Consider the following 27,100-nt stretch of genomic DNA (forward strand, 5'->3'; position numbering starts at 1 on the left):
GCGGGAACGGTGGTTCCCGCTCGTTCGTGGGAATGAGTGGCCTAAAGCGGCGTGGAAACGTCCCGGCAGCTTTTGGGTGGGAGTGAAAGGCCTTTCGAGCCCTTGGTTGTTGATAGTTGAAAAGTTACCCAGAGTGAGAACTTGAGGATAAACCGCAGGCGTGGAATCGGTCCTAAAACGCTCTGAAAACGCTGCCTGCCAAAGCAAAGGATTTTACGTTGTTCTGGTTGGGTTTTTAGTGCTGAATGACTCGTCGTCACCCGTTTTAGCCTGTTCAGGATTTAGTTCAAAGGATTCTCAGGCGTCTGCTGTGGGATGGCGGGATGAACGCTGGAGTGAGTCCCTTAGGTCCGAACTTCAGCCGTTCCGTGTAGCAGCCGGTTTGATTGGAGCTGGTGTATCCCCATCTGCTGGTGGGAAGCGAGTTCTCGAAGTAGTCACGGGTCTATGTTGGTAGATGTAAACTCTGTGGAAACAGACGCAGCGTCTTGGTCCCTTGATACCATAGAGGGGGGTGGCTTTTCCTTTGTGAGAAGGAAAGCATGCGTTTCCTACAAGAGTTTGAGTAACAAGAGTGTGGAGTTCTGCTGCTTCAGTGCTGTATTCAGCTGAATGGTGCTAGTTGTGTAACTTTAAATCACTGTCTCAAGAAAACAGAATTAAATGACACAGCTAAAATTATCCCTGACTTGTGAAGTTACTTTTTACGTTTCATGTATATGTGTCTTTTAATTTTTAAATTTATTTTTGCAAAACCAGGTGCAGCCATGCAAGAGGGCATCCGTTTCGCTTCCTCGGGAGATGACATTAAAATATGGGATTCCTCCTCTCTGACTGTGCTGGAGCAGTTCAACCCACATACACCCTCACATCCAGTCAGCTCATTATATTGGGCCAGCAATAGTATCCTTTACAATTTCAGTCATAGTTTTGTGGGCATTTTGCAAAATTTCAGGTTTTTGGTTGTTTTTTTTTTTATTAAGGTGCCTGTAAATCACAGGCTTGATGCAGTTTTGAAGTCTTGCATAAATAGAGTTCTATATAATGTGAAAATTCTGTGGTTCTCTGTATTGAAGTGTTTTGTAAAATAAACTCATGCTGACAGATGCTTCTGAAGAATTTTCCTTTAGGAGGCTAACACTTTTTAAATGATGATGATGTTCTTCAATTGCTTGCCAACCATAAAGCTTACTCATTTGTTTCCTCAGTAGTTGATTACAGTGTTCACTTTCAAGGCAGTGCTTAATTCACTGACAAGGCTGAGCAAGGCAATTACTGATGTTGTGAAATTCTACACATACTGTAGAGAGGAAAATAGTAATGAAAGATCTTTTTGTTTGTTTTGTTTGCACAGCTTCTCACTGATTCTGATGGCCTTTGGTAGTGTACACTTATCTCGTACTCTGGAGGCATAGCTTTTCTTTGCCCTGTTTGTAGCATTTACAGAGGAAGCACTAACCTGTTGGATGTGTAGAAAAACATGCACAGGGTGATTGTTATTTATGTATGAAAATATATAAATCTGGCCCGTTTAGTCCTTTCGGCTCTGTCTTGGAAGCCTGTTGCAGGATAATGAGATGAGGTAGCAGGTGTTAATATGGGAAGTGTCACGAAAACTGTGCCCTGTCAGGTGAACAGCTTGTGTGGCTGTCTTGGGGAAAGGCTGTGGTGTCTAATCTTCATCTGAAAAGCTCAGGATGCTAGCACCTAACAATTAAGTCCTGTAAGATCTGAGTGTCTCTTCTCTAAGTAATAATCATAGAATGGTTTGGTTTGGAAGGGACCTGGAAGATCATCTAGTTCCAACGGCCCTTGCATTTCCCCCCTGGGACACCTCCCACTAGACCAGGCTGCTCAAAACCCCATCCAGCCTGGCCTTGAACACTTCCAGGGATGGGACTTCCACAACTTTATTGGGCTTCCAGTGTCTTACCACCCTCACAGTAATGTGTAACCTAGATCACCCTTCCTCCTGTAAAAAAGTTAAAAACATCAGACCACAAGTGAATGTTTTTAGCTATGGAGCTTGCATATAAATTGAAGCATAAATATAATATTTGTATATACACACACATGTTTTGTTTAGTAAACTTTAGCTGTAGACAGTCTGTCTTGTCATGTTTTCTTCCACCTGGTCTCAGCTTCATCCCCCAGAAGTGAAATGATGAAGTATATTACTCTAGATGTTTTTGAGTATTTGTGATTTGTTAGGGGTACATAATTGGTTTTGGTTCTGCATAGTTCTGCAAGCTAAAATGGTGCCTTTAAATAATGAAAGAAGCAGCAAACACTAATGTGCCTTCCAGTTCTTTTGTGTTAAATCCAGCCAATTAGCCTGTATTCTTAAGTAAGCAAATACAAAATCACAATGGGCATTGGCCTGAAGATCTATGGGGCACAGTTCTAAATAATTACTCATTTTGGGAGGAGCAGAGGCAGTTTCCCTGCTCAGTAGTTCTCTATTGAAGTCTTTTCTTACTACTTTGAGGTATTTGGTGCCTTAAAAGGTTTTTTTTGGGATTTTGCTTTCCTTACCTCAGGACAGAGGGAGACAAATTAGCAAACATTCATTGTGCTTCAGAAAGTATGGTGAAGGTGTTTAGCATTTATCACAAACAGGACTGTTCTTTAAAATCCATAGCCTGCTAGCAGCAGCTTATATTCCTTTGAACTCTGATGATAAATGTGGGTGGTGGGGAAACAAAATTGTAGACCAGATAAGCTGCCTTAGCAGCAGGGAGCTCTTAAATAACATCTGCCAGATAGTTCTCTCTGAAAGAAATTGCTCTGTCTTGTATTGGGAAATAAGGGCTGTAGTTAATGCAAAAGCTTCTTAATGAAGACTTGGAAAATAGCCTTATGTTTCTATTTCTAGGTCCCTTCCAGGTCTAGTACTTTAGACTTTAACCAATCACTCTTCTGTAAGGGAAGCACACTGTTGCTTTTATTAATCCCCAGTATAATACAATTATTGTCCGTAACTTGAGACTAAGATAGATACCTGGTCACTGCTTCTGCTGCTGGTGATAAAATAGTTATTTCGAGCTGTAAAAGCAAACCTGTTCCACTCTTTGAAATAGCTGAAGGAGTAAGTATCAGTAATGCTGTTCCCTCTTTTTTTCTCTGCTTTGTGTACTGTTTGCATCACATCTGTTCTGCATATTGGGGTCAGTTTAGTTTTAGTCTTGTTAGAGTTGTGACAGGTATGTAAAAACAGTTCCTTGTGGATAATTAAATGCATATAAAAAGTGGGGGCAATATTGCTTCTGAAATGATTCTACCAGTAAGAAAATATAAGCATGGTTGTGCTAGCATCTGATGGTGATAGCTTGCTGCTAGGGGAATTGGCCTGCTGAGCCTCGGTAGGTAATAGCCTGAGGCAGCCAGTGGATCAAACCTGATCTAATGAGTAGAACAGAGCTCAAGGTTGAAGTTGGTTTTCCAACTTGAATTGTCAGTATTGTGCATGTCTGTAAACTGCAGGCTGAGAAACATGAGAGTCTATGTAAAGGTTGTCTTTGGGGTGTACATGCACTAGCTTCTGAAAATACGTGAAATGGGAGAGCTGCTGTTATGGTTGGGGTGTTTTTTTTCCTCTTAAATGGAAGCCTGGCCTTATAAACATAAGAAAGCTGGATTTGGTTTTGCAGGAGATTCTTTAAGGGGTTCCTTGAATGAGTTATTAATGTTCTATACCATTGTAATCATTCTCCTTGGATAGCTATTGTAATGCTAATTTGGACTGGAACATTTTTGAAAAGGTGTTCAAACCATACTTTCAGATTGCTGAAGCAAACACTTTCAAAGGTGAAGTGTTTGTCCTGGAAATCTATAACGCAATCATCTCCGGTTTTATCATGTCAATAATTGGATGGACTTGTTTGTTCTTTATTCAAATCTCAGGAACTTAAAAGTGAATTTTCAACATGCTAGAACTGAATAATAATTTGTCCTCAGTGTAGGTCTATCATTAAGATGGACATTTATTTCAAAAGCTGGTGCTTCAGTGATTATTTTAAAGAGAATCACTTTATGGAATTATGAGGTTTGCTGTTATAATATTCCCTGTAATGTTTAGGGAATGTGAAGTATATGACTTAGGCAACTTTTTTATTTTCTTTGAAGGAGGTTTTTTTCTAATCTTAGTATTTTCTTCTTAAAAGTCAGTACATGATTAGCAGTCTATGATTGTACTTTGGAGAACTATAATTTAAGGGGGAAATGCATATTGAAGGAAAAGTTGCTAAAAAAGTTTGAAATGGGGAAAATTAACATACAGGAGTTCATTAATGGATTTAAATTCTGAAGTATATTAAACATATCTCCAAACTGGACTGGATTTTGAATGCCTTTTGATGGGAAATTACTATATTGTACCAATAGTTCCAGAGTCAGTGAGACTATTTCTGTTAGTGAAGTTGAAAACACACATCTATATGCTTTTAACTAGATTTGAATAAATCCCTTAATTATCTTTAACATTCTTTTTTTTTTTTCCACTTCTCCGACAGGCAAAACAGACATGTGTGAGCCTGAATTCTAGTTCTTCGTGTATTTTGAGTGGAGGCCTTGATAACACTGTTAATATCTGGGATCTGAAATCCAGAAAGCTTTACCGTAGCCTTAAGGTAAGTTTGGCTGAGGAAGAGCTCAGGTTTTGCTGCCATCTGTAAAAATACACTTTCTCTATGTTATGGATGTGTAGGAGCAAGTTCGCAGATAGGAGCTAGCACACATGCATGTGCTTATGCTTGATGTCTTCAGAGTATGAGTCTAAAAGTAATGTATGTTTAATACATTTTCAGAATAGGCTTCTTATTTTGAGAATTTGTATTGCTGTTCTCTAAAGGGATTTTTTTCTGAGAGCAGCATTTCAGAAGATTGCTGTTTCTGATAAGTAAAACAAGAAAACATTTTTGTATTTGTAGAATACTGTAGTAGAACTAATACTGTGCAAATGTGGGCCATGGTTGTTGTCTTCTTATTGATCCAGTATGAATTCTCTAAAACCTTATTGTGATGCACAAAACTTTGGATGGTCCAGTATATTTCAATGATTCCTTCACTAGATGATTTGACCTCATTTAGGACCACTATTAAAGAAGCAATAAAACTTTAGCTTTGACTTTTTTAATTTTTCATGTACTTCTAAAGTTACATTTTAAAGCAAAATTACTAAGTCACTAATACAGTATTTTAAATACCTTTTTCTCCTTTTTGGGCTAGAATTATTGTCTTCCCCTATATATTCAGCAGACACAACATTATTACTGCAAATGACTATGCGAAAAAGCTATTTGGTAAATACATGTGCTAATGCTAAAAGTCACAGAAGGGGAAGCTGGCAGTAGTACATCAGATTAACAGAAAGTGTATTCAAATATCACTGGTTTCTGGAAGACTTTACTTTTAAAATAACATTAAGGACATCTGTGGTAGATATCTCTATGGTTGTCTTATTAAACTAATGTATACAATTACAGGATCATCTTTACTAGTTTATTAAAACATTCTTGTGAAAATGATCAGGCAGTGATTAAAATGTAATGGCTGATCTTGAGTATGGTGTTTCCTGGGATATTCCATAATAACTCTTAAATGAACTTTTAAAATGTTACAGATGGTCAGAAAAAAACCATCAAGCTGAAGTTTTTCTGCAAAAGCACAGATTAGGAAGGTATATAGTTATCCTGAATGCCTTTACCCTCTCCCTCTAACCTCACTTCCCCACAGGATCATAAAGATGAAGTCACGTGTGTTACATACAATTGGAATGATTGCTATGTTGCTTCTGGATCTTTAAGTGGTGAAATTATCCTACACAGTGTTACTACCAATTTATCAAGTACTCCCTTTGGTTATGGAAGCCGTCAGGTAGGCTATCTGTGTTGAATTCCTTTGGAACTTTAATTCATGGTGTTTAGAAGTTAAAGGTGCATGCCTAGAGCTTTTAAATTTTGTTACTCTGTTTCCTTTTAATTTTTAAGAGTGCATTTATGGAAAGGAAAAAGCAGACCATTGTGTGTATTCTAGTCTTAAATTATAGTTAACACTGAATTATGAATTTCTCAAGTACCTTTACTTATATAAAGGTTACAGCAAACTTTACTTTTTAGACTGTGTCCTCAAGAACACATTTCTACACATCTTAGAACTGAACCAAACCCAGTAGTCTTTAGAAATCAAAGCAGGATTTTGGTGCACTGCTCAGTGTAGTTGCAAAGAACAAAGACCGTGTAGCCTGGGTTCTGATTTATCCAAAGTAATCAGAGCCATCTGTATAGTAGGAATGAATATAAGCCTGCATTTGGAAAGAACAAATTTGTTTAATCTGGAGATTAAAATTGCAAGCCTGTTCAAGGAGTAAACAATGAGATTTTATATTACCTACCTAGGTGTTTAGGTAAGATTTTGGATAACTAGTTTGAAGGAGAGCTATGCAAAAGAGAAAACACAAACCATGTGTGCTACTTAAGGGACTTGGTAGGGACTTCCACTGCAATTCCTTCTTACAGATTCAGAAGATGTAGGAGAATTAGTGGGTATCGTTAGGGTAATTCCCTTGGTATAAGAGCATCTGCAGTAGTAAATGAGCTGTATTGTCCCATCAGAAGTTCCAGTGTGAGTCTTAGTATGAATGTTGTCTTAGGTACAGCCAAGTGTTTGTATTCGGAGCATTCAGTTATTCTTTACTGAGTCATTTTTATAGAGGTAGGAGCTGCCTGGGGTTGCACACCTGTTGCTTTGGTCTGAAGCCTGACCTTTAGTGTTGCAGGAACTACTGAAGCTTTTACATTTTCTGTTACTGCAACTGCTTTTTCAATCCTATATTTCAGATAGAATGTGAAGTTAAATTTTTTATTTCAGTCTAGCATGAACAATATAACTTGATGAAGAATCTCTTGTGACTTTATAGCATCACAGGAATTGTGGTATACTTTCTGTTGAAAAATCTTCATTAAATCCAAACTGTATCTGCTCTTAGGTGCTGCAGTATCTTTAATCAATCACCATAGTCTACTTATATTGAAACAAAATTGTACTTCGTACTTGGTTTGCTCTTAAAAATTCATCTATATTGTCAGTTCATTTTTCTGATCTGATTGTTATGATCTTATGAAAAATGTGGATGTGAGGCAGGAGCTACAGGAATGTCAATGGCTGGAATTCACAACTGAGGTGATTAGTTGATTGGAAAAAGAAAAAAAAATCTTGTTAGATGATTTGCATCAACCTGTTTGATATATTCAACTCATTCCACAAAAAAGTGGTGAGGAGGAAGTATGCAGTGAATAGTTATTTTGGCAGATTAAATCAAAAGGCCTGCTGCAAAGCTGAGTGACCTTTAAGATGGATAAAGGTATTTGAAGTGTTAAATGAAAGTAATTGCAAGCACAGAGCTACTATTCACTTTCTAAAAGGTCTATAATGTTTTCTGATGGGGGGCAGCCCTTAGTTTAAAAAGGAGTAGAGCTATAATTGTGTAATTGGATAGCTACTTGGATGTCCCAGTTTATCAGTTTATGTTGTATCCTAAAAATTATCTTTGTTCTTATGTGCAAAAATAGCTGTGTTTGGTTTTATTTTGGGTTTTAATTGGCAATTGTAGAGAATTGCAGGATTAATTGTGCAGTGAAGCACGTATCTGAAGATTTGTGCAATTCTGCTAAATTTGAAAAGCCTTTACTTGATTTATAGTTCAGAGGCCCATTTTTCTCAGAGTAGGCTTGAATAGATAAGCAGTGTATTGTCCTGCTTGAGCCTGGCACTAGCTGTCTAGTACATATGGCACCGCTCCCTAGTAACTTTTTTTACAACTGGGGAATGCGAGGTCAAACTAACCTTATAAAATTTAGCTTATCTCTGTTTAATTCTGCCTGATGCAATATTGTTTTCTTGCCAATTAGTTTTTTATATTGCATAGACCCTACCAGCAGTAGAATAGTCTAATGTTGCAGTGTGTTTCTGTAACTTTAAACAATGTTACTTTCTTATGAGTATTGGCCTATATTCCATTAATTGTTTTTGATTCAGAAACACCTTTGTGCTTGATTAGAATTGAATTCTTGTGCTGAGTTGTTTGCAGATCCCATAATTTGTCTTTACTGTTGGTATTCATTTAGACTACCAGATTCTTATCTGCTTGCTGTTGTGAGGAGGAATTAAGGTTTGTTTTGAAACATAATGTTTGTTCAAGTCTTCACTGCCTGGTGTTACTCTCCTAGCAACAGGATTTATTTTAGTTGTTTGAACAGCTGGCTGATTTGTAAAGAAGTGATGAGTTCTGGTCACTCCATATAGTGAAGTAGCCTTAGAAGCTGAAGCCTATCAACTGTGTTTACATCCACCTTCTCACTTATAAAGCTCACTAAGTTTTAAGAACATTAAAAAATTGTACTATCTTTAAATAAGGTAATCAATGATGCTAGACAAATTTTGGTTTACTTTTGGGTCTTCCACTTGCTTTTCCAGCACTCTGAGTGTAAGTAGTGCTTCTTAGTGAAATTTTCTGAAGTTCCTTGGTTTGGCTGTCCTACTCTTAAGCTTAAAGATAAAATGTATTTTATTTTCTATGGAAAATTTACTCCAATCACAGCTAAGGTAAAAAGATGTATATGAATTTTTGCGCTAAAAATGTAAGAATTTTTGACTGATAAAATGTTCCAAAGAGGACTTAGTTTTCTCTTTGTGCTTTCAGCACCTAGTGCTAAACATGTTTCTTGTAGTTGTGTTTGTGCAGAATTTCTAGAGATCATCAATTCTACTTAATAAGGTGTAGTGAATATGCATTTGCTGTATTGTTTTATTTCAGCTTTTACAAGTTAGTTCCAAAGCAGGACTCTTTCAGAATAATTGTCATTCCTAATAATCTTGAATTTATTAGTGACTAAAATAATTAGAAAATGCTTGACCCTTTCCCACTTTATTCAGACATTTATTTAAACATGTTTGAGTTTCACGTAGTGAACAGCTGTGCTGATGTAAAATAAAGCAAGTGACTTAAATATCCACCTAGATCCAATTCAGATAAAATATTTAGGCTTGCCTAGTCAGATTTTTCCCAATTAAACATGTCCCATGCCTTTGACATTTGATTCCGTGGATGAAATTGTAATGTGTAAACATTCTTGGACATCTTTTTAAAGAAGTACTAGTCTTTAACTTGCCTTTCACATCCTTAGCTAATTTCTTTCTTCTAAGTAGTAAACCTCATAGTTAAGCCATATGGGTTGTGTGCCTTTTTTAGACTTGGAATTCCTATTGCTGGCAGTACAAAGGCCAAGGAACTGTACTGGGGCTATTTTGAGCTAGGCTAGGTTTGAGTTCTTAGTGTTCGGTATCTACATACCAGAACTTTTGTTTCTAAGCTATAGCTTAAGAAAGGGGACAGGAGATGACAAACAAAGTTCAGGTGCTTTGGGAAAAAACTTGACTAGGAGTGTTTTAGAGTTCTGTGTGAGTTCATCATCCCAAACAAAAATTAACTTTTTTTTTGAAGAGACTATTTGGTAAAGACTGTAACTATGTGTTAGTTTCTTGTCACTAAGATAAGCAAAAACACTTGTAGCACTGAGTCACAAAAGATATATTTTTCTGTGTATGCCTGTCAGCTTTCATAGTGCCTGTATGTGTCTTCTCTGCAGCGAACACTGGATAGTGAATTGGGTTTTTTTGTTATAGAATTAATGTGGAGTTAATATTTAAAAGATAAAGACAGAATGTTACTTCATGAAGCCTATTCTTCTTCTAAAATAGTTTCTAATTTGCACTTTGATTATGGATGGAGTGGGAAATGAGGAAAATGTAGCTAAGACTTGTAAATGTTGTACTTGGACCACCTGCATCTTCATACTTGATGCTTTTGCATATGAAGCTTGGTTGTCTGCAGTTTCTAATGGTGCTAAGCTTAAAAGCTGTTTTTTTTTCACTCAAATGTTTATCAGAATTTTTTATTTTTATTTTTATTTTTTTTTCCCCGTGTCTTTAGAAAACTTCAAATTAAGTGACTCACTTCTGGGAGGAGAAATGTTTTGGCATTGTCTTGTCAAGCAGCCTTTCAGAAATGAGGTTCTTTCATGCTTCCTGCTGTCTGGACAAGAGTTTGAAATTTGGACATGTAGCATAGTGTCAGGGATGCCAGTATGATGCATTTGACTTTCATAAAAGTGTGCACAGATTTAAGCTCCTCTCTTCCTCATATCTGATCTAGTAATTTCACTGCTGCAAGTTGTTCACCTAATTAGGTGAAAGTGAGGAATGAATAGGAGCTTCCCCACACCTCCTTCATCAGCAGCCTGAAATTAAACTGTGAGGCTTCTCTGTGCTGTGACTTCAGTGAGAAGTGGGGAGCAGAGGAAACATGGGGAAGGAATGCGTATGAAAAAAAAATTGAGAACTTGCCTTGGACCTTTGAGATTAGAGGAAATATGAGAAAAGAAAATGGGAGACTCTGTAGGACAGCAGGGCATGTTTGAGGAGAGCTAGGAGCGTAATCTTGGTGGGTAGGAAGACAGAGGAGGGAGAAAATAGAACATGAGCAGATGACAGGGCAGTAAGGATGGTATCTGGAGGTGAAGAAGTAAGAGAACTGTGAGGAACAGGTGTGTTTCCCATGTAGATCATGTGAGTCGTTGAAGCTGTTACTCCTGATTTTCTCAATATTTCTTTTTAAAATTTAAATAACCTGAAAAATTCTGACAAAAGTGTCTCCATCATGTCCAGTAGAGGGCCATATAAGTGTCATCTTCTGTCCTATTTGAATATGCAGTTGAGGGTGACACTTCTTTGTGGAATAATTATACTTCCAGTGAGACATGCAAGGGCAGTAAGGATGGTATCTGGAGGTGAAGAAGTAAGAGAACTGTGAGGAACAGGTGTGTTTCCCATGTAGATCATGTGAGTCGTTGAAGCTGTTACTCCTGATTTTCTCAATATTTCTTTTTAAAATTTAAATAACCTGAAAAATTCTGACAAAAGTGTCTCCATCATGTCCAGTAGAGGGCCATATAAGTGTCATCTTCTGTCCTATTTGAATATGCAGTTGAGGGTGACACTTCTTTGTGGAATAATTATACTTCCAGTGAGACATGCAATACAAATGCTCAGAATTACGTTGGAGGCATATGAACTAATAAATATCTCCATTAAAATGAAGTTAAAGAGAGAAAGAGGATAAAATCCAGTACAGTGTGTTGCAATTTGGATTATAGTAGAATGATGTAATAGCTTTTTGGGAGTATTTTCAGGCAAATAAAATGTAATGGGTCTCATATCTGGACTTAAATCACTAGCTTCAGTGCCTTGTGAGAAAATATTAGACAGGATTGGGTTTTAGAAAAGAATTGAGGATGGGTAAGAAATTGGCTATAGGAAAGAGGACAGGTAATATTGAAAGAAGATTTGTTTAGATTATCAATAGCTAATCTTGTTTAATATTTTCAGTAATGGTTTTGTGAGATGTAAAGGTATGATCGAGACAGTTGGAAGATAATGCCTGTAAGAGAGAGGATTGTGACAGTATTTAGAAATTATTGACATGATAGACAATAGAACAACTATGATAGTATAGAGATCAAGGTACCAGACTTAGGTTGCAACTGAGGCTTTAGAGGCTGTATTAGACTAAGATTTAAAAATTCTCAAGGGAAAGAAGGACTTGGGCACCTTGTTCATTAAAATGGCAATGAGTGGCCAAAACAGATTGGATCACAAAAAATAAATTGCAGTGTAGGATATATCAGGTTAAGTATTTATTTACAGTATGATATGGAGGAAGTGTTGCTTCTTTTCTAAAGGGAGCAGCAAAATATCTTGAGGATCATATAAGATTTTTGCTTGTCCATATTGAAAAAAGAGTCTAACTGAGAGAACTGCAAAGAATCTGTGATGGTAGTGAAAAACCAGTCGTGGGAGGCTGAGCCTTGCTTAATGTTTGTATCAAAATAAAACCTGAAAGAAGCTGAGGTTGCTGTTTATGAAAACAGGGAAAAGCAATACTGAAGAGTTAGGGAAACAATTTAAGTGTAAGTGCATTATTGTCATGGGAGTGAATTAGTGCAAATAGATCAGAAATGAAATTAATCTGGAAATTGAGTATTGTTACTGTAGTTAGAGCAGTGAGGTTCTGAAAGATCCTCTGAAGTTATGTGATGGAACCAAGGCTTCTGAAAGGCAATTTTAACTTCCTGTATTACATGGTTCGGTGATAGGAAGGCTGCATGTGAGAGACCAGGCATATTACACCCTTCTATGGTCCTAGGTCTCACGGGAAGTCTGAATAACTGAAATCTGTCTTAGATATCTAAGTACTTCAAATCAATGGAGGGGAGTTATGCTTAACATTCGTGGCAGGAGACCAATCAGTGAAATAATGTAGCTTTTCCCTTGTTTAATTTTAGATGTGGTGTGGGTTTTTTTATAGGGTGAATGATAGCATCACATTTGCTGAAAAATCAAAAAACCTTTCCAGAATTGTTTTGGTACCTCATACAAAAAAAGAAGTTTGCTTCCAACAGCAAAAATAGCATTGTAATGAAAATTAGTATTTTTCTTAATTATTTTTTATTTATAGTGGCCAGCTACCTCAGTGTAGCGTCTATGTTTCTAATGTGTCTCCTTGTTTATATAACAATTCACTATGCTTACTAGTAGTATTACAGTTCATTTTTTATGTCTGTTTTACAGCCTATTCGACACCTGAAATATTCATCCTTTAAGAAATGCTTGCTGGGCAGTGTTTCTGACAGTGGAAATGTAACTCTGTGGGATGTAAATAACCAGATACCATATCATAATTTTGAAAATACTCATAAAGCACCAGCTTCAGAAATCTGCTTTTCTCCAGTCAATAAGCTACTGCTTGTAACTGTAGGTTTGGATAAAAGAATTATTCTCTATGACACTTCAAGTAAAAAGTGAGTAAAGAACTTTGATTTTATAGGCTCTTTATTTGTGTTTTACAAACCAAAAAAGCATGTCTAATTATGACATGAAATATTTAATTCAGACTGCATTCAGAGTGCTTGAAGCGGTTGGGGTATCACTACTGGACAACTTGTTCCATAGTCTTTTTGGTGTGTTTTTTTAAAAAAAACAACAACACAAAGGCGACCAACCAAACCCCCCAAAGAAAAAATAAAATAAATCCAAGGCATGCATGGGTTGGTTGAGGTGCTACTTATGAGTAGGCTTTTCTTGTTGGGACAGAGCAGTTACCTTCTATGTAGGGCAGTACAGCCTGTGAGGACCTGCAGCCACCTGAGCTTAGATTTTGTAGTTAAAGATACAAGACAAGGCACACGGCGTTGCCAAGATAGTGAGCCTTAAAAATGGAAGAATGTTGACTGAAAAGGCAGGAAGTGTGGGCCATAGGTGATTGGGCTTTATAGTAAGAAGGGTAGGATGGCAGATGTTTTCATGAGACTTTGGTTTTAGTGTGTATTGTGCCTTCATCATAGCTGAATAAAAGCAGGAGTCTGTCTATTTTGGAGGCGGTGTAGTAACAGGATGCAAACTAGGACCTGAAGTTTTCTACAGTTATGAGAAGGTTAGAGTTCATAGGCTTGGGAAGCTAGAGTAGTATGGTTGCTGCTGGAAGTTATGATACCAGTAAATAATTTAGGTGTCAGAACTGGTGTTACGAAGGCAATGTGATCCTGTCATGGTGAAATCATGTGGGGTATATGTAGTCTTTGTTATGCGTGAACACTTAGTATAAACCTAATCAGTGTTATGTAAGATATTTCACTAAATTTACTTGGCACTGGAGAAGTGAAACTACTCACTTGTAGCTGAAAAGCTGAAAGCTTTTAATTTTTTCTTAGATACTGTTTTGAGAAGCCTAACTTTTGAGCTCTAAAAGCTTCTTTTTCCTGTCCTTTCTCCTGTTTGAAGATTACTGACAACAATAGTAGCTGATTTTCCTCTGACAACAGTAGACTTCATGCCTGATGGTACCACTTTGGCTATAGGATGTTCCCGGGGAAAAATCTGCCAGTATGACTTAAGACAACTGACATCACCAGTGAAAACAGTTATTGCTCACAAAGGCTGTGTGAAATGCATACGTCTGCAGTTCAGCAACACTTTTTCTAAGGTAAAAAACTTTCCTTTTTATTGCACAGAGTGGAGATTAATGAAAGAAAAATAAGTTCAAGTTCCAAAAAAAATTAGCATTTAGATGCCAACAAGTGGTTCACGCCAACATAGAAATTATAAACTGCTCAATCTTAAGTGCCATTTTAGGAAGTTTTGTGTGCAATTCCCACACCTTCCCCCAGCCTCAATGTAGAAATCAGTGAAGCTTTAGTTTTCAGTTTCCTGCTGTGAATGTGATCCTGTGGCAGATCAGTTGGAGGCTCCTTATATTCATTTGTAGGTAGTTGCAGAAAGGTCTGTAATGGCCTTTCTGCTTATGGGAAAGACAGAGCTGCCTGCCCTGAAGTATTTTGTGTGTTCTTATATGTGATTTTCTGCAGGCACATATAAATGGTGGAGAAGTTGATTAAATATTAGAGAAGGCTTAAGAAGTTCTTCCAAGAGTTAGGCTCTACTCTATCCAGAAACCCCATCTGTCTGTTCAGTGGAGATGGAGAGAATCTTGGAAGTGGATGCTTTACCACTCTGAGACCTTCCTCCTAGCACACTTGCTGCTACTGGTTGACTATTCCTTTACAGTCTGGAGTCTCTAATAATGTATTCTTGTATTTTTTCTGTGCCAGAGCCTAGGATCAAAATTGGCTCACTCCATTGTTACCTTAAATTCTGTTGCTATTCTTTTACAGGTCCACACAGTATTCATATAATAACAAAGATGTTTCCCATGTTCTTTGAAGTTACATTAAGATGCCTTTTTTATATTTTTAAAGGCATGCTTCCTACGCAACTTTTGCAACTTGAACTGATTTTTAAAAAATATTTTGAAACAGAATATTGGCTTATATTTTTAGTTCTAGCTGAAAGAATAATAAGTTCTCTTGATTTGTTCTGTTTTTTTTTTTTCTTCAGTCTAACCTTACCGGTTCTTCAAATAAACCTGTATCCAAAAAAGTAGAAGTCAAAGCTGGTAGTAATCTTGGAGGAATTCAAAATACTGGTATAAAAAACATTGGCTCTCAAGCATCAGCAACAGTTTTACCTCATCTGACATTGTCAAATGAGAATAAGGGAGGAGAGATTCTTCAGGAGAAAACAGGTAGTGCCTTCTCGCTACTCTTATAATCGTATTTGGTATAATGTAGAAGATGGAAGAAATATTTCATGCCTTGACCAGTACAGTATAAAAATTTCAGTGAGGGAAGCACATTTGTTTGAAAGAACTATGTGTGTGTGTGCCCATCTGCTCCTTCTTTTCCCTCCCCTATTGCATTAGACATACTATGAGACTGTGGGAATTGAATTAGGTCCTACTACAAGCTTTAGAAAAATCTAAAATTCTGGCCTTGAAGCAAAAATGTCTATTTAAAGTTTAAAACAAAACTCCATGGTGATATTGTGGGTCTGTCTCCTGCACTCAGACTTGTAGATTACAATGTGTTTTATGACACAATGTTTGTATGGAATCCAGAGCTAATGGTTTGTAGTTCTATTAATAAAGAGCAATAATAGACCTTGTTAAAACAAAACCAAACAACAACACACAAATAACCAAACAACCAAAACATAGGAAAAAAAACCCCAAAAACAACTAGTCCAAAAACCTAAGTGAGAACTGAACTGTATTTTTGTATGAGGCATGATTCCAGTTTCACATGGTAGGAAAGATACTAAATATAGTTGCACGTATGATTAGTTGTATAACTGTACTTGCTATTTGTGCTTCTGAAATTAACAGGTTCTTTATAAGAATTCTGAGTATTATTCTAAAATTCTGCCACAGTGTGAAATGTACTCTTTAACATTTTGTTTAATTCAGGAGTTCTGGAAATACGGTCAAATCAGTAACACTGTTAGTCTGGTTCTTGAAAAAAATTCTCAATCCATTTTAATGCAACAGCACTTTTTCCCTCCCTTTTTAAATAAGGAGGGATACATTTAGCAGCAGTAATTAGGCAATAAGCCACTGCAGTCCACAGGGATGTGTATTAATGACCTCCCTTGGGTAGGCAGTGAAGTACAAGGTGAAGTAGAATGCGTCCTGCCTATGGAAGAGATTTTGCTAATGAGCACTACTGAATGGTGTAGAAAATTTATTTTGGTTAAAATGTATGATTTGTTATCTTTATTTGACAATGTTGCAACTATTATGCCTTAAACAGGGTCATGCATAGTCAATAAATGTTTTAAGAAAATAAAAGCTTACCAAGTAAAACAAACATTTCTCATTAAACTGGGTACTTATTTTAGAAGTCAAGACCTCTGTATACTTGAGAAGATAGGATCTTTAAACTTACAAATGGGAATGGATGAGAGACCACAAACTGCATTTGTTCTGTGGAAACTCTTCCAGACCTTGATTATGGAGTTTATGGAGACATAAAGGGCTTTCAGTACAGTGATCTGAGAGCATATTTAAAATAACAAAAAGAAAAATATGTTCATACGGCTTATAAATGGACTGGGTCTTTTTGTCACAGGTATTTTAAAGTATAAAAGTGCAAATTAAGTCAAAATGTGATTAGAAGTTTGGATGTATTTTGAGTTGGTTTCCCATAAACTTCTATTTAACAGCCATCCCCTGGTTTAAGCACTTAGTGCATTTAGATTACTGGGAGTGGGTAAAAATAGACAAAAAGACATTTTGCCCTATTTTATATTATGCTTTTTTCCATGTAGGTCCCCTGTAGATTGTGGCACAGGTTGATATTACACTTATAGTGTGACTCAGTATGCCAAGTATTTACTTAACTAACAAACGCAGTCCTATCTGTGTCACATATGACACATCTGAAGGAGTGGAAAATGTGCTATCTTAATACATTTAAAAATAAAATCTTAAACCTGACTCAAGCTCAGTTTATGTAAATATTTAGACATGATTAATTGTAGTCATTCATGCAGCCATAACTGGATCACTTGAAGAAGTAATCCTACATAGAATGAAGGGTTTGTAATTTTTTTAATTAAAGTAGGTACAAAGTAAAGCTTTTGTATGCACAGATTATTTATAGGAGATTTATTTATGGATTGCACAGCACTGATGCTCTTTGCCGATGTTTTAACTTAAGCAAGTCAGGTACTTTCAGAATAAGGAGTTCAGTGAGGGCAGAAGAGCTGCTTATTTACAGTCCTGTCTTGGTTTTCAGGTACACTAAATTGTGGAAGTTATTTAGGTGGTTGTCTCAGCAGTTCAGTTCACTTCTCCATGTGTTTCTCATCTAGAAACTGTGGTTTGAATAATTACTGGGATTTTTTTGGACTTAAGGTGTGCACCCATTCTTCAGACGACTGTCTCTGCTACCATGCATATAAAAGTTAACTTTTTTTGCCCCAAATTGGGTCAGGGATGGTGCTTGAAGGCAGAGTGATGAAAGGTCTAGGAACAAGTTTCTTTCATCTGCAACTGTAACCCCACTCTGATTTTCTAATATTAGAAATAAGCAGAGAATATCCTAACATCAGGTAAGCTTTAAAATAGGAGTTTAATAGAATTTTTGTTAGAATTCTTAATGGCCCCAGTGAAGCAGATTTCTCATCTTGCAGAATAAATTGAAATTTTGATCATCTGAATGTGATCATCATCTTCTTACTCTGAGGGTAACAGAGCACTGGAACAAGCTGCCCAAGGAGGTTGTGGAGTCTCCGTCCCTGGAGACATTCAAAACCCACCTGGATGTGTTCCTTTGTAATATGCTCTAGGGGATCCTGCTCATCTAGTCCATCCCCCCTTGCTAGATAGATCTCCAGAGGTCCCTTCCAACCTCTACTACTGTGATTCTGTGATTCTTAGCAGAAGGTACATTAACTAATTTTCATTTCAGTCGAAAACACCATACGTCTGCTGAATTCATCATGTAGATTTATCTTAAAATCAGTGCATTCTCCACTTTGACAACACTCATTTTTAAAAAGAGGGAAGGAATCCAACTGTATCTTATTTTTGTTAATAAGTATCTTAGCTTTTAGCTATATTTACCTGCAATGAGAGCCCCAATTGAGGAATTTAAAGTTGACCCTCTGACTGGAATCCATAGAGAATTTTAAATCCTTGTAGGATTTACCAGGCATCATATTTGCTGTGAGATTTAGAGATACTGTGTTATTTTTTGAAAATGTCAGTTATTAAGTGAATGTTATTGTCCTTTTAAGGTTTACCCCATAGTTGCAGCTTGGATGTGATTCCATCTAAAGAAACAGATCATGGGAAAAGTGCTGATTTAACTAATTTGGATGGTTTGGGTCGAAGTAGTTTAGGAGATGTTTTTTCTCCAGTCAGAGAAGGTAAGTTGCTAATACTGAAATTTCTAAACCATCATTCATCTGCATATAGCATGATGTTTTGACGTTTGTGTGTTATGAACCACTTAGCCTACTTGGTATTTTCATTTGTCTTTGATTATTAACTCAATGCAATGATGAGTATTGATGTAGGCTTCATTTAATAAACATTTAATTTGTCTGTCTTCTCGTACTTTTAGATACTGTTGCAAGTAAAGGGAATGAAGATCCTCAAGGAAAACGAGATGGTAAACATACTTTCCATATATTTTTTTCTTTGTCAACCTTTGGAGTCCTACACTAGTTCTTGCATGCTGATGTTTTCGTGCCATTGAAAATAAACAATGAAGGCAGACACTGAAACAAAAGACCTTTTCTGGAACTTGTCTTATGTGTTGAGGTGTTAAGATACAAGGTGGTAAAAGGAAAACCAAGGGCATGGTCCTAAAATGATTTTGCTTTCCCTTTATGCAATTTATGGTGATAGATGGAAGCTTTTAATGCTTTTTTATTTTCATAAGGACAGTGACAGTGTAAGTTGGATTTAAGGTTTTAGTTTTTGTGGGGTGCTTTTTTAAATTATTTTTTAAAATTTGTTTTGCATGGATGCACAGGCATTATATTTATGGGTTTGAATTGGTTTGTGTGTTTGTTTTTTGACCTGTGTGTTTCATTCTTTCCCTTTTAGTTCTGGATTTTCAGTCCTACAGTGTGGGTTTGGATTTTCTCCCACAGCTCGCCACTACCTTACCAGTAAAAAGAAGTCCAGTGGGCAGCAGTGCTCAAGGCATACAGTCTAGCCCGTTACATGCACTTGTGGGATCTCCAGTTAAAGAAGAGGAAGAACATCTAGGGACTGACACCAAGAAAATAAGTCTTGGAAAACAAGAACCTAAAGAAGTCTTAAAGCAGGTATACCATACTAATTCTTATGAGTGGTCTTTTTAGAATCTTGACAGAATACTACTACTTGAAGGAAAAATCCTTAATAGCATCCCAGCTCATCTTATTTTGTAAATCTGTTTCCACTACTGACACAAATCAGTAAAATCTTTTCAGTTTGTGTGTTGGTCTTCAGCATTGCAAGATATAAATGTATTCTTCTCTTGAAATAAGTTCAGTTCACAGATGTTCATACAAAGCAAATTTGAGCTAGCCTGAGGAATATTTCTGTTTTTCTAGAAAATCAAGCATGGTCGTTTGTTGGTTGCATCAGTAGGATTGTTTGTAATTGATTAGGTCATCCCCACTCTTTCTTCATTCCCTATTCTACATCTCCATATTCTTTCTTCTTGAGCTATTCTTTATATGTATCTGCTGAGACACTGACTGCTTTTTTAGAAGTCTGAGTTTGCTAGGAATTATGTTTGTAACTTCACAAAATGTTTGAAGTGAAAATTAAGAGGCCCCTGACTTTTGCACTCCTTTCTGTGTGTATGCAGTTGAAGCAATTTTGAATATTTAAAAAATATTTTTTGAAAATGTCTTGCTAGAAAATTAAAAGTATATGTTTGTGAGTAGATTCCTAAAAATAATAATGTTGAAAGTGCATTCCTGAAAAGTTAGTCTTCAGGTGCAATTAGAAACTTTTAATAAGTAGTGTTAATCTTCTTTCTTTTTTAAATTATTTTTATTGTCAGCTTTCAAAATCAAGCTCGTCAAGTTCAGAATCTGCAAGTTCAAGTTCTCCGTCATCAACCACTGTAATAAAGGTTTCTAACACAAGTGAGAGACTAGTGAAGAATATTCAGGCCCATTCTGCATATGATCTACCAGTAAATGGTACTACTTCAATAAGTAAGTTGACCATTTTGGTCCAGTTGTAGGCATGGTGATGTGAGACCTGATAAACTGGCCTTAGCATTAAAACAGAATATCCAATTTTAATTCTTCTGTATATCCAGTTAGCCCTCTTAGAACATCTCTAGTGGCCTCTGAAAAGGCTTATTCTAAACCTGTTTGTTTTGCTATTTTTTTTACTAGGTAATATTTGACATATGATATTCACAAGCCCAGAAACAATTAAAAAAACCTATTGTGTTTTTAAAAATGTATTTATTTTATTTTTAATTGTAAAGGTACAAAGATAACATCACCTGTTACTGCTGGAGTGGCCAGTTCATTGTCAGAAAAAATAGCAGAAACCATTGGGAGTAGCAGGCCAAATGCACCTCTGACATCCATCCAAATAAACTTCATTCAGAATATGATACAAGAGACAATGGATGACTTCAGGTACTGATATTCATGAAGAACATTATTGTTTTTATTAGCATGTTTTCTTAGTCAGATGTTTTAGCATCTGCTTTGACGTATTTTCTGCTGGCGTTAGAAAATAACACAATTAATAGCCCTGATCTTCGAAATCTGGGTATGAAACTTACTTATTCTTAATAGCTCAGATGACCAATTAGACTTATGTCTCTGAGGGTTGTTCAAGCCTGGCTTTGCTAACAGCTTTTCAGGATGAGTGTTTGAATACTTCTTGGATGGTAAATTTATCTACATAATGAGGTTCTTCCTTCTTTAACCTTGTGCTGATTTCTTTCTTTCCCTGCTCATCTCTTGTCCCTGCAGGAGAAACTTCTCTAAAAGTTGACATTGTGGAGAGTTTGATCTAGATAGTTGACTTCTGTTGGCTTTGATTGTCATTAGCTTGAATGTAAAATATTTTGTGTATTTCTGCTGGTGAAACTTTGCATAAAAATCATGTCTGTGCTGTAAATGATGGCTATAAGTAATCATGATAGTGATAATGATTTGTGGATACCTAGCTAACATTCTACTTATTATGAAATCAGTCAAATTAGCATGGATTTAGAGTGAGTTTGAAGGAGATGGAGGGGTTGAGAGAGTTGGATCTCTGGTGAGGGATGGACAGTCAGCTTTAAATGGTAAAAATGAGAGAATTTACATCTTGCAAGCAAAGAAAAACACTATTATCACCACATATATTTAACAGAAAAGTTGCTAAGTCTTTTTGTACACCAAAAATGGTACTTATGAAAGTCAATGTAATTAAAAAAGTACTCTGGAAAATAAGCAGTAGAGGAGTATGTTTACTGTTTGAAGTTTTTTAAACTCCTGTTTCACTGTGTCATAAAGGTGAGGAAGTATGGAGTCCAGGGCTCTGAGGACAGGAGAGAATTACTGCTTCCTAAATAAAACTAAGAATTATCCTTTTGAAATTCTTCCCCCAGAGAAGCATGTCATCGAGATATTGTGAATTTGCAAGTGGAGATGATCAAGCAGTTCCATATGCAGTTGGTATGTACAAAGAGCATGGTGGGAAATACATGTATATGGTAGGAAATAAATACATATATATGTGTGTGTATATATATGTATGTATTTATGGTGGGAAACTGATGTAGCTGGAGGGAGGGAAGCTCCATTCATCCCACACCAATCAATTCCAGTGTGATGCTTGCACTATAGAAGGGGTGCAGCTCAGCAGGGGAGCACCTGGAGTGCTCCATAATGAAATCTCAGCCCCTCCATCTGGTCAGTTTCCTTCATTGGAGGGGAATAAACAGGAGGAGTTAGAGATGCATGTGTCTCTCCAGGGCTATGATCTTACTGGCATCTGAGAGATCTGGTGGGATGGTTCCCATGAGTAGAGCATCAGAATGGAGGGTTATAAACTCTTTAGGAAGGACAGGCAGGAGAGACAAGGTGGGGGTGTTGTCCTCTGTGTCAAAGACCAGCTGGAGTGTATAGAACTGTCTCTGGGGATGGATGAGGAGCCAACTGAGAGCTTATGAATTAAGATTAAAGGGAAGGCAGGCACAGGTGACATTGCAGTGACTGTTTGCTGCAGGTTGCCTGACCAGGAGGACAGTATAGATGAGGCACTCTACAGACAGACAGGAGCAGCTTCACATTCACAAGCCATGGTGTTCATGGGTAACTTCAACATCCCTGTTGTCTTTTGGAGGGACAACTGTGCAAAGCACAAACAATCCAGGAGGTTCCTGCAGTGTGTTGGTGATGACTTCCTTTTCTAAGTAATTGGGGAACAAACAAGGAGAGGTGCTATGCTGGACCTTGATCTCATCAACAAGGAGGTGCTGGTGAGGGATGTTAAGCTCAAGGGCAGCCTTGTTTGTAGCAGCCATGAAATGGTGGAGTTCAAGTTCCTCAGGGCAGCAAGGAGGGCTCACAGCAAGCTTACTACCCTTGACTTCAAGAGGGTAGATTTCAGCCTCTTCAGGGATCTGCTTGAGAGAATGTCCTGGGATAACATCCTGGAGGGTAGAGGGGCCCAAGAAAGCTGGCTGATATTTAAGGATCACCTCCTCCAGGCCCAAGAGCATTGCATCTCAACTAAGAAGAAGTCAGGTAGAAACTCTAGGAGGCTGGTGTGGATGAGTAAGTGGTGCCTAGAAAAGCTCAAACTGAAGAAGGAAGCATACAGGGGGTGGAAGCTAGGACAGGTATCCTGGGAGGATTACAGAGAGGTTGTCTGAGCAGCTAGGGATCAGGTTAGGAGAGCCAAATCCTCCCAGGTGGAATTCAGTCTCATCAGGGATGTAAAAAGCAGTAAGAAAAACTTCTGTAGGTATGTTTGGGATAAAAGTACAAGCAAGGAGAGTGTAGGCCCTCTCCTGAGGGAAATGGGAGACGTAATTTTGCAGGATATTGAACGCTAAGGTTCTCAGTGACTTCTTTGCATCAGTCTTCTCTGGAAAGTGCTCTAGCTCATTACAAAGGCCATGGCACGTGAAAGCAGGGACTGGGAGAACAAAGCACCCCGCACTGTAGGAGAAGAACAGATTCATGACTATCTAAAGAATATCTAAAGGTGCACAAGTCTATGGGACCTGAAACAGTCCATCCATGGGTCCTGAGGGAGCTGGTGGATGCAGTTGCTAAGCCTCTGTCCATCATATTTGAGAGGTCATGGCAGTCTGGTGAGGTTCCTGCTGATTATTTTCAAAAAGAGGAAGAAGGAAGACTGAGGGAAGGTGAGGCTGGTCAGTCTCACCTCTGTGCCTGGCAAGATAGTGGAACAGATCCTCCTGGAAAATCTGCTAAGGTACACGGAAAATAAGGAGGTGATTGGTGACAGCCAACATGGCTTCACTAAGGGCAAATCATGTCTGACCAATCTGGTGGCCTTCTACAGAAAGGCTACAGAGATGCTGGATGGTGGCAGATTAACTGACATCATCTACCTGGATTTCTGCAAGGTGTTTGGCACTGTCCCTCATGACATCCTGGTCTCCAAACTGACAAGGCATGGATTTGACAGATGGACCACTTGGTGGATAAGAGATTGGCTGGATGGCCACACCCAGAGAGTTGTGGTCAATGGCCCAATGTCCAAGTGGAGGCAGGTGACAAGTGGTGTCCCTCAGGGGTCAGTGTTGGGACCAGTGCTGTTTAACATCTTTGTTGGAGACATGGACAGTGAGATGGAGTGTATCCTTGGGAAGTTTGCTGATGATACCAAGCTGTGTGGTGTGGTTGACACCCTAGAGGGAAGAGATGCCATCCAGAGGGACCTTGACAGGCTGGAGAGGTGGGGCTAGTGCCAACTTCATGAAGTTCAACAAGGCCAAGTGCAGGGTCCTGCATCTGGATCAGCACAACCCCAGGCACAAATACAGGCTGGGGGGAGAATGGCTAGAGAGCAGCCCTGAGGAGAAGGACTTGGGGGTGGCAGTAGATGGGAAGCTCAACATGAGCCGCCAGTGAGCGGTGGAGCCCAGAGAGCAACTGCATCCTGGGCTGCATCAAAAGAAATGTGGCCAGCAGGGCCAGGGAGGTGATTCTGCCCCTTTGCTCTGCTCTAGTCAGACCCCACTTGGAGTACTGTGTACAGTTCTGGGGCCCTCAACACAGAAAAGTCATGGACCTGTTGGAAAGGGTCCAGAGGAGGAACACAAATGATCAAAGGTCTGGAGCAGCTGTGCTGTGAAGACAGGCTGAGAGATTTTTGGCTGTTCAGCCTAGAGAAGAGAAGGCTCCGGGGAGACCTTGAAGTGGCCTTCCAGAACTTGAAAGGGGCCTACAGGAAAGCTGGGGAGGGGCTTTTCACCAGATTGGACCAGTGATTTTCACTCATGATAGGACAAGGGGTAAGAGTTTTAAAATGAAAGAGGGGAGATTTAGGTTAGACATCAGGAAGAAATTCTTCATCATGAAGGTAGTAAGGCACTGGAATAGGTTGCTCAGAGAGGTTGTGGAAGCCCCCTCCCTGGAGGTGTTTAAGGCCAGGCTAGATGGGGCTTTGTACAGCCTGTTCTAGTGTGAGGTGTCCCTGTTTATAGCAGGGAGGTTGGAACCTGATGGTCTTTGAGGTCCCTTCCAACCATAGCTATTCTATGATCCTACAATTCTATATCCCGTTTTCACTTTCAGTAACACCAAGGCATGCCAACTTCTCTCAAAACTGAAAATCAGTTTTGTTTATTAAGAGCAAGAAAAGGAGGATTGGATGTGATGGAGGGGAAAACTATGAATTGGAATCTATTAAACTGGTTTATGCTTGATAAATAAAGGGAAGATATGCATTGGGTAGGTATAATGAATTCCATATTTCAGGAGTTATATAAAGACAAAAGGAAAACAAATTAACATGTTCTTTAGACAGGACAAATAGGTGGGGTAAGGAGGAGACAGACGGAATTCGGATGGAAAGCTTCACTTATAGGTTCTGCATGCACACTGAACTATGTTCTGTGTTCTTTAACTTTGCCTGTTTATGAATCTTTGTTCTTTTGATCTGCATTAAAAAGACCTTGTCTCGGTACTGAACATTTTAATGGAACCTGTTTTATTAGATTCTCATCCTGAAGAAGTGCAAAATATCCTTTGATAAAATATTCGCTAATGTATTAATGATCAAAATACTGTATGTCAGCATAAAAAATATTCTTACTTTTCTTATCAGAAGTTTTTAAAAACAGTATTATCTAGGTTATTTTCAAAAGTGATATGAAAATTGAGAGTCTAAAACTGGAATAATTAACTTTATACCTGCTGATTGGGGCTTTTTTCTTTTCTCTAGAATGAAATGCACGCTCTACTTGAAAGGTATTCTGTAAATGAAAGCTTAGTAGCTGAAATAGAGAGACTACGAGAAGAAAACAAAAGACTGAGGACTCACTTCTGAAAGATTTATACTGCTAATTTTATTAGCATGAGCTCATTACAGGTGGGCTGTTGCTTATGGCAGATCGTCCGTCATCACTGAAGTATTGTATGAAGACCTGCTATTATTTTGAACACTGATTTTCTAAATAAATGGTGTAACATACTATATGTAGTTATAGAATTTTGCAGATAAACACTATATAAAGAACTTTTGCATACTCATGCTAACGACTTTGAAATACATCCTCTAACAGAAAACTGAAAGGATAAATACAGAGTTTTAGCAATCTGTGAAGTGCCTTTTTATAAACAAAATCAAACCAGGATGAGTGCCTTTTCTGCAAGAACTCTTTGATACATCTACTTTTCTATCTGCTTTTTTTATTTTAGTACTGTCTGAAACAATCACTGTAGCTTGCCTTTCAGATACTTTTCCTTGGAAAAAGAAGAGAGAGAAAGCTCAGCTTCTGCATGACATGGAACCTTGTTTATAAGAAGCTGAAAATTACATTATTCAGTTAACTTTATTCAACTGGGAACTGTTCTATCCTGGGTAAAACTAGAGCTTGAAAATACTCCCAAATTTAGTGCCATGATCTTTCTTACTGTATTTGTAAGTCTGTGCTTGTCTGCTGTGGACTTGGATGTTGCAAACATCAGCATTCAGCTGCACTGAGATCTTTGTTACAACATTGGCTATGAAACTAAAATTCTTTTTATTTACATGTATTTGAATATTTTCATATATTCAATTTGAATCCAACTTTAGGCTTCAAAATCTAAGTATGCTCAGCCATTAATAATATAGCACTGTTTGCAAATGCAGTCTTTCAGTCTTTGACTCAAGCCTCTTTCAGTTTGTAGTGGACAACACCTAATATTGAGTGGTTGTGTTGTAGTTTTGAATCTCATTGGTTTAGCATAATTGTAGCCTTTTTGAGGTAGCTGAGTACCAAATCTGACTAATATCCTAGTTGTATGATTAACATAACAAATGTCAAGGGAAAATCATTATTTAGTAGCATAATGGTATCATAATCGTGAGTAAAAATTTCTGAAATGAAGTTTAGTATGAAGTCCTGACTGCTGAAATTTGTGGGAGATTTGGCTTGGCCTTTATTTGTGCCAAGAGATTAAATAAAATCTTCAAATTAATTAAAAAATTAAAGTAGAATTTTAAGTTAAACAAAAAATTTCTCTGAAGGACTTCTGTGAGTGCTTCTTGCTATTTAAATTGTTCCAGAGGCTCCTTAATTTTCCCACTAATATTTAGTTTTTTCTTTTCACACAATCATTAAAATTTAAGGGAAGTTTGAGAAGATGATGAGTTAATAAACTACAACACCTAGTGTTTAAATCTGTCATGGCACTCTTCGAGATGAGAAACCCATAATATATAGTGTAACTTATTTTTATATATTGTAAAACTAAAAAAACCCTATCTATACCTTTTCCTTATCTTGAACTTTTTTTTTAAAAAAGGCTGTTCTTTACTTTTCATGTCAGTTAATGACAAATACAATCTTGCAGCAAAATGTGGGTGCTCGAGTACTCTTTAATATTAGGGACAAGACTTCATCTGCAGTTCTGCTGCTTCTGTAAGCTTGTAAAATGTTTCTACATT

General features: G+C 37.5%; 2 protein-coding genes across 2 annotated transcripts in view; both read left to right on the forward strand.

Moving 5' to 3' along the window:
* CFAP54 (cilia and flagella associated 54) overlaps window positions 1–374 on the forward strand; it is a 119,518-nt gene extending 119,144 nt beyond the window's left edge. The window contains exon 56 of the mRNA XM_010008074.1: window positions 270–374. Within this exon, the coding sequence (XP_010006376.1) occupies window positions 270–374 (105 nt within the window). The remainder of the gene's footprint in view (window positions 1–269) is intronic.
* Window positions 375–765: 391 nt separating this feature from the next.
* NEDD1 (neural precursor cell expressed, developmentally down-regulated 1) lies at window positions 766–25,530 on the forward strand. The gene is made up of 14 exons (XM_010008035.1): window positions 766–903; window positions 2,994–3,088; window positions 4,512–4,628; window positions 5,734–5,874; window positions 12,685–12,914; window positions 13,894–14,095; window positions 15,007–15,193; window positions 18,247–18,378; window positions 18,576–18,623; window positions 19,064–19,287; window positions 20,016–20,172; window positions 20,454–20,610; window positions 21,576–21,642; window positions 25,391–25,530. Exons 1-14 carry the CDS (start codon window positions 768–770, stop codon window positions 25,493–25,495), a joined length of 1,998 nt encoding a protein of 665 aa, XP_010006337.1. The 5' UTR covers window positions 766–767; the 3' UTR covers window positions 25,496–25,530.
* Window positions 25,531–27,100: the final 1,570 nt, after the last annotated feature.

This window comes from Chaetura pelagica, unplaced genomic scaffold, assembly GCF_000747805.2.
Source record: "Chaetura pelagica isolate M959 unplaced genomic scaffold, ChaPel_1.0 scaffold50, whole genome shotgun sequence".
Taxonomy (NCBI): Eukaryota; Metazoa; Chordata; class Aves; order Apodiformes; family Apodidae; genus Chaetura; species Chaetura pelagica.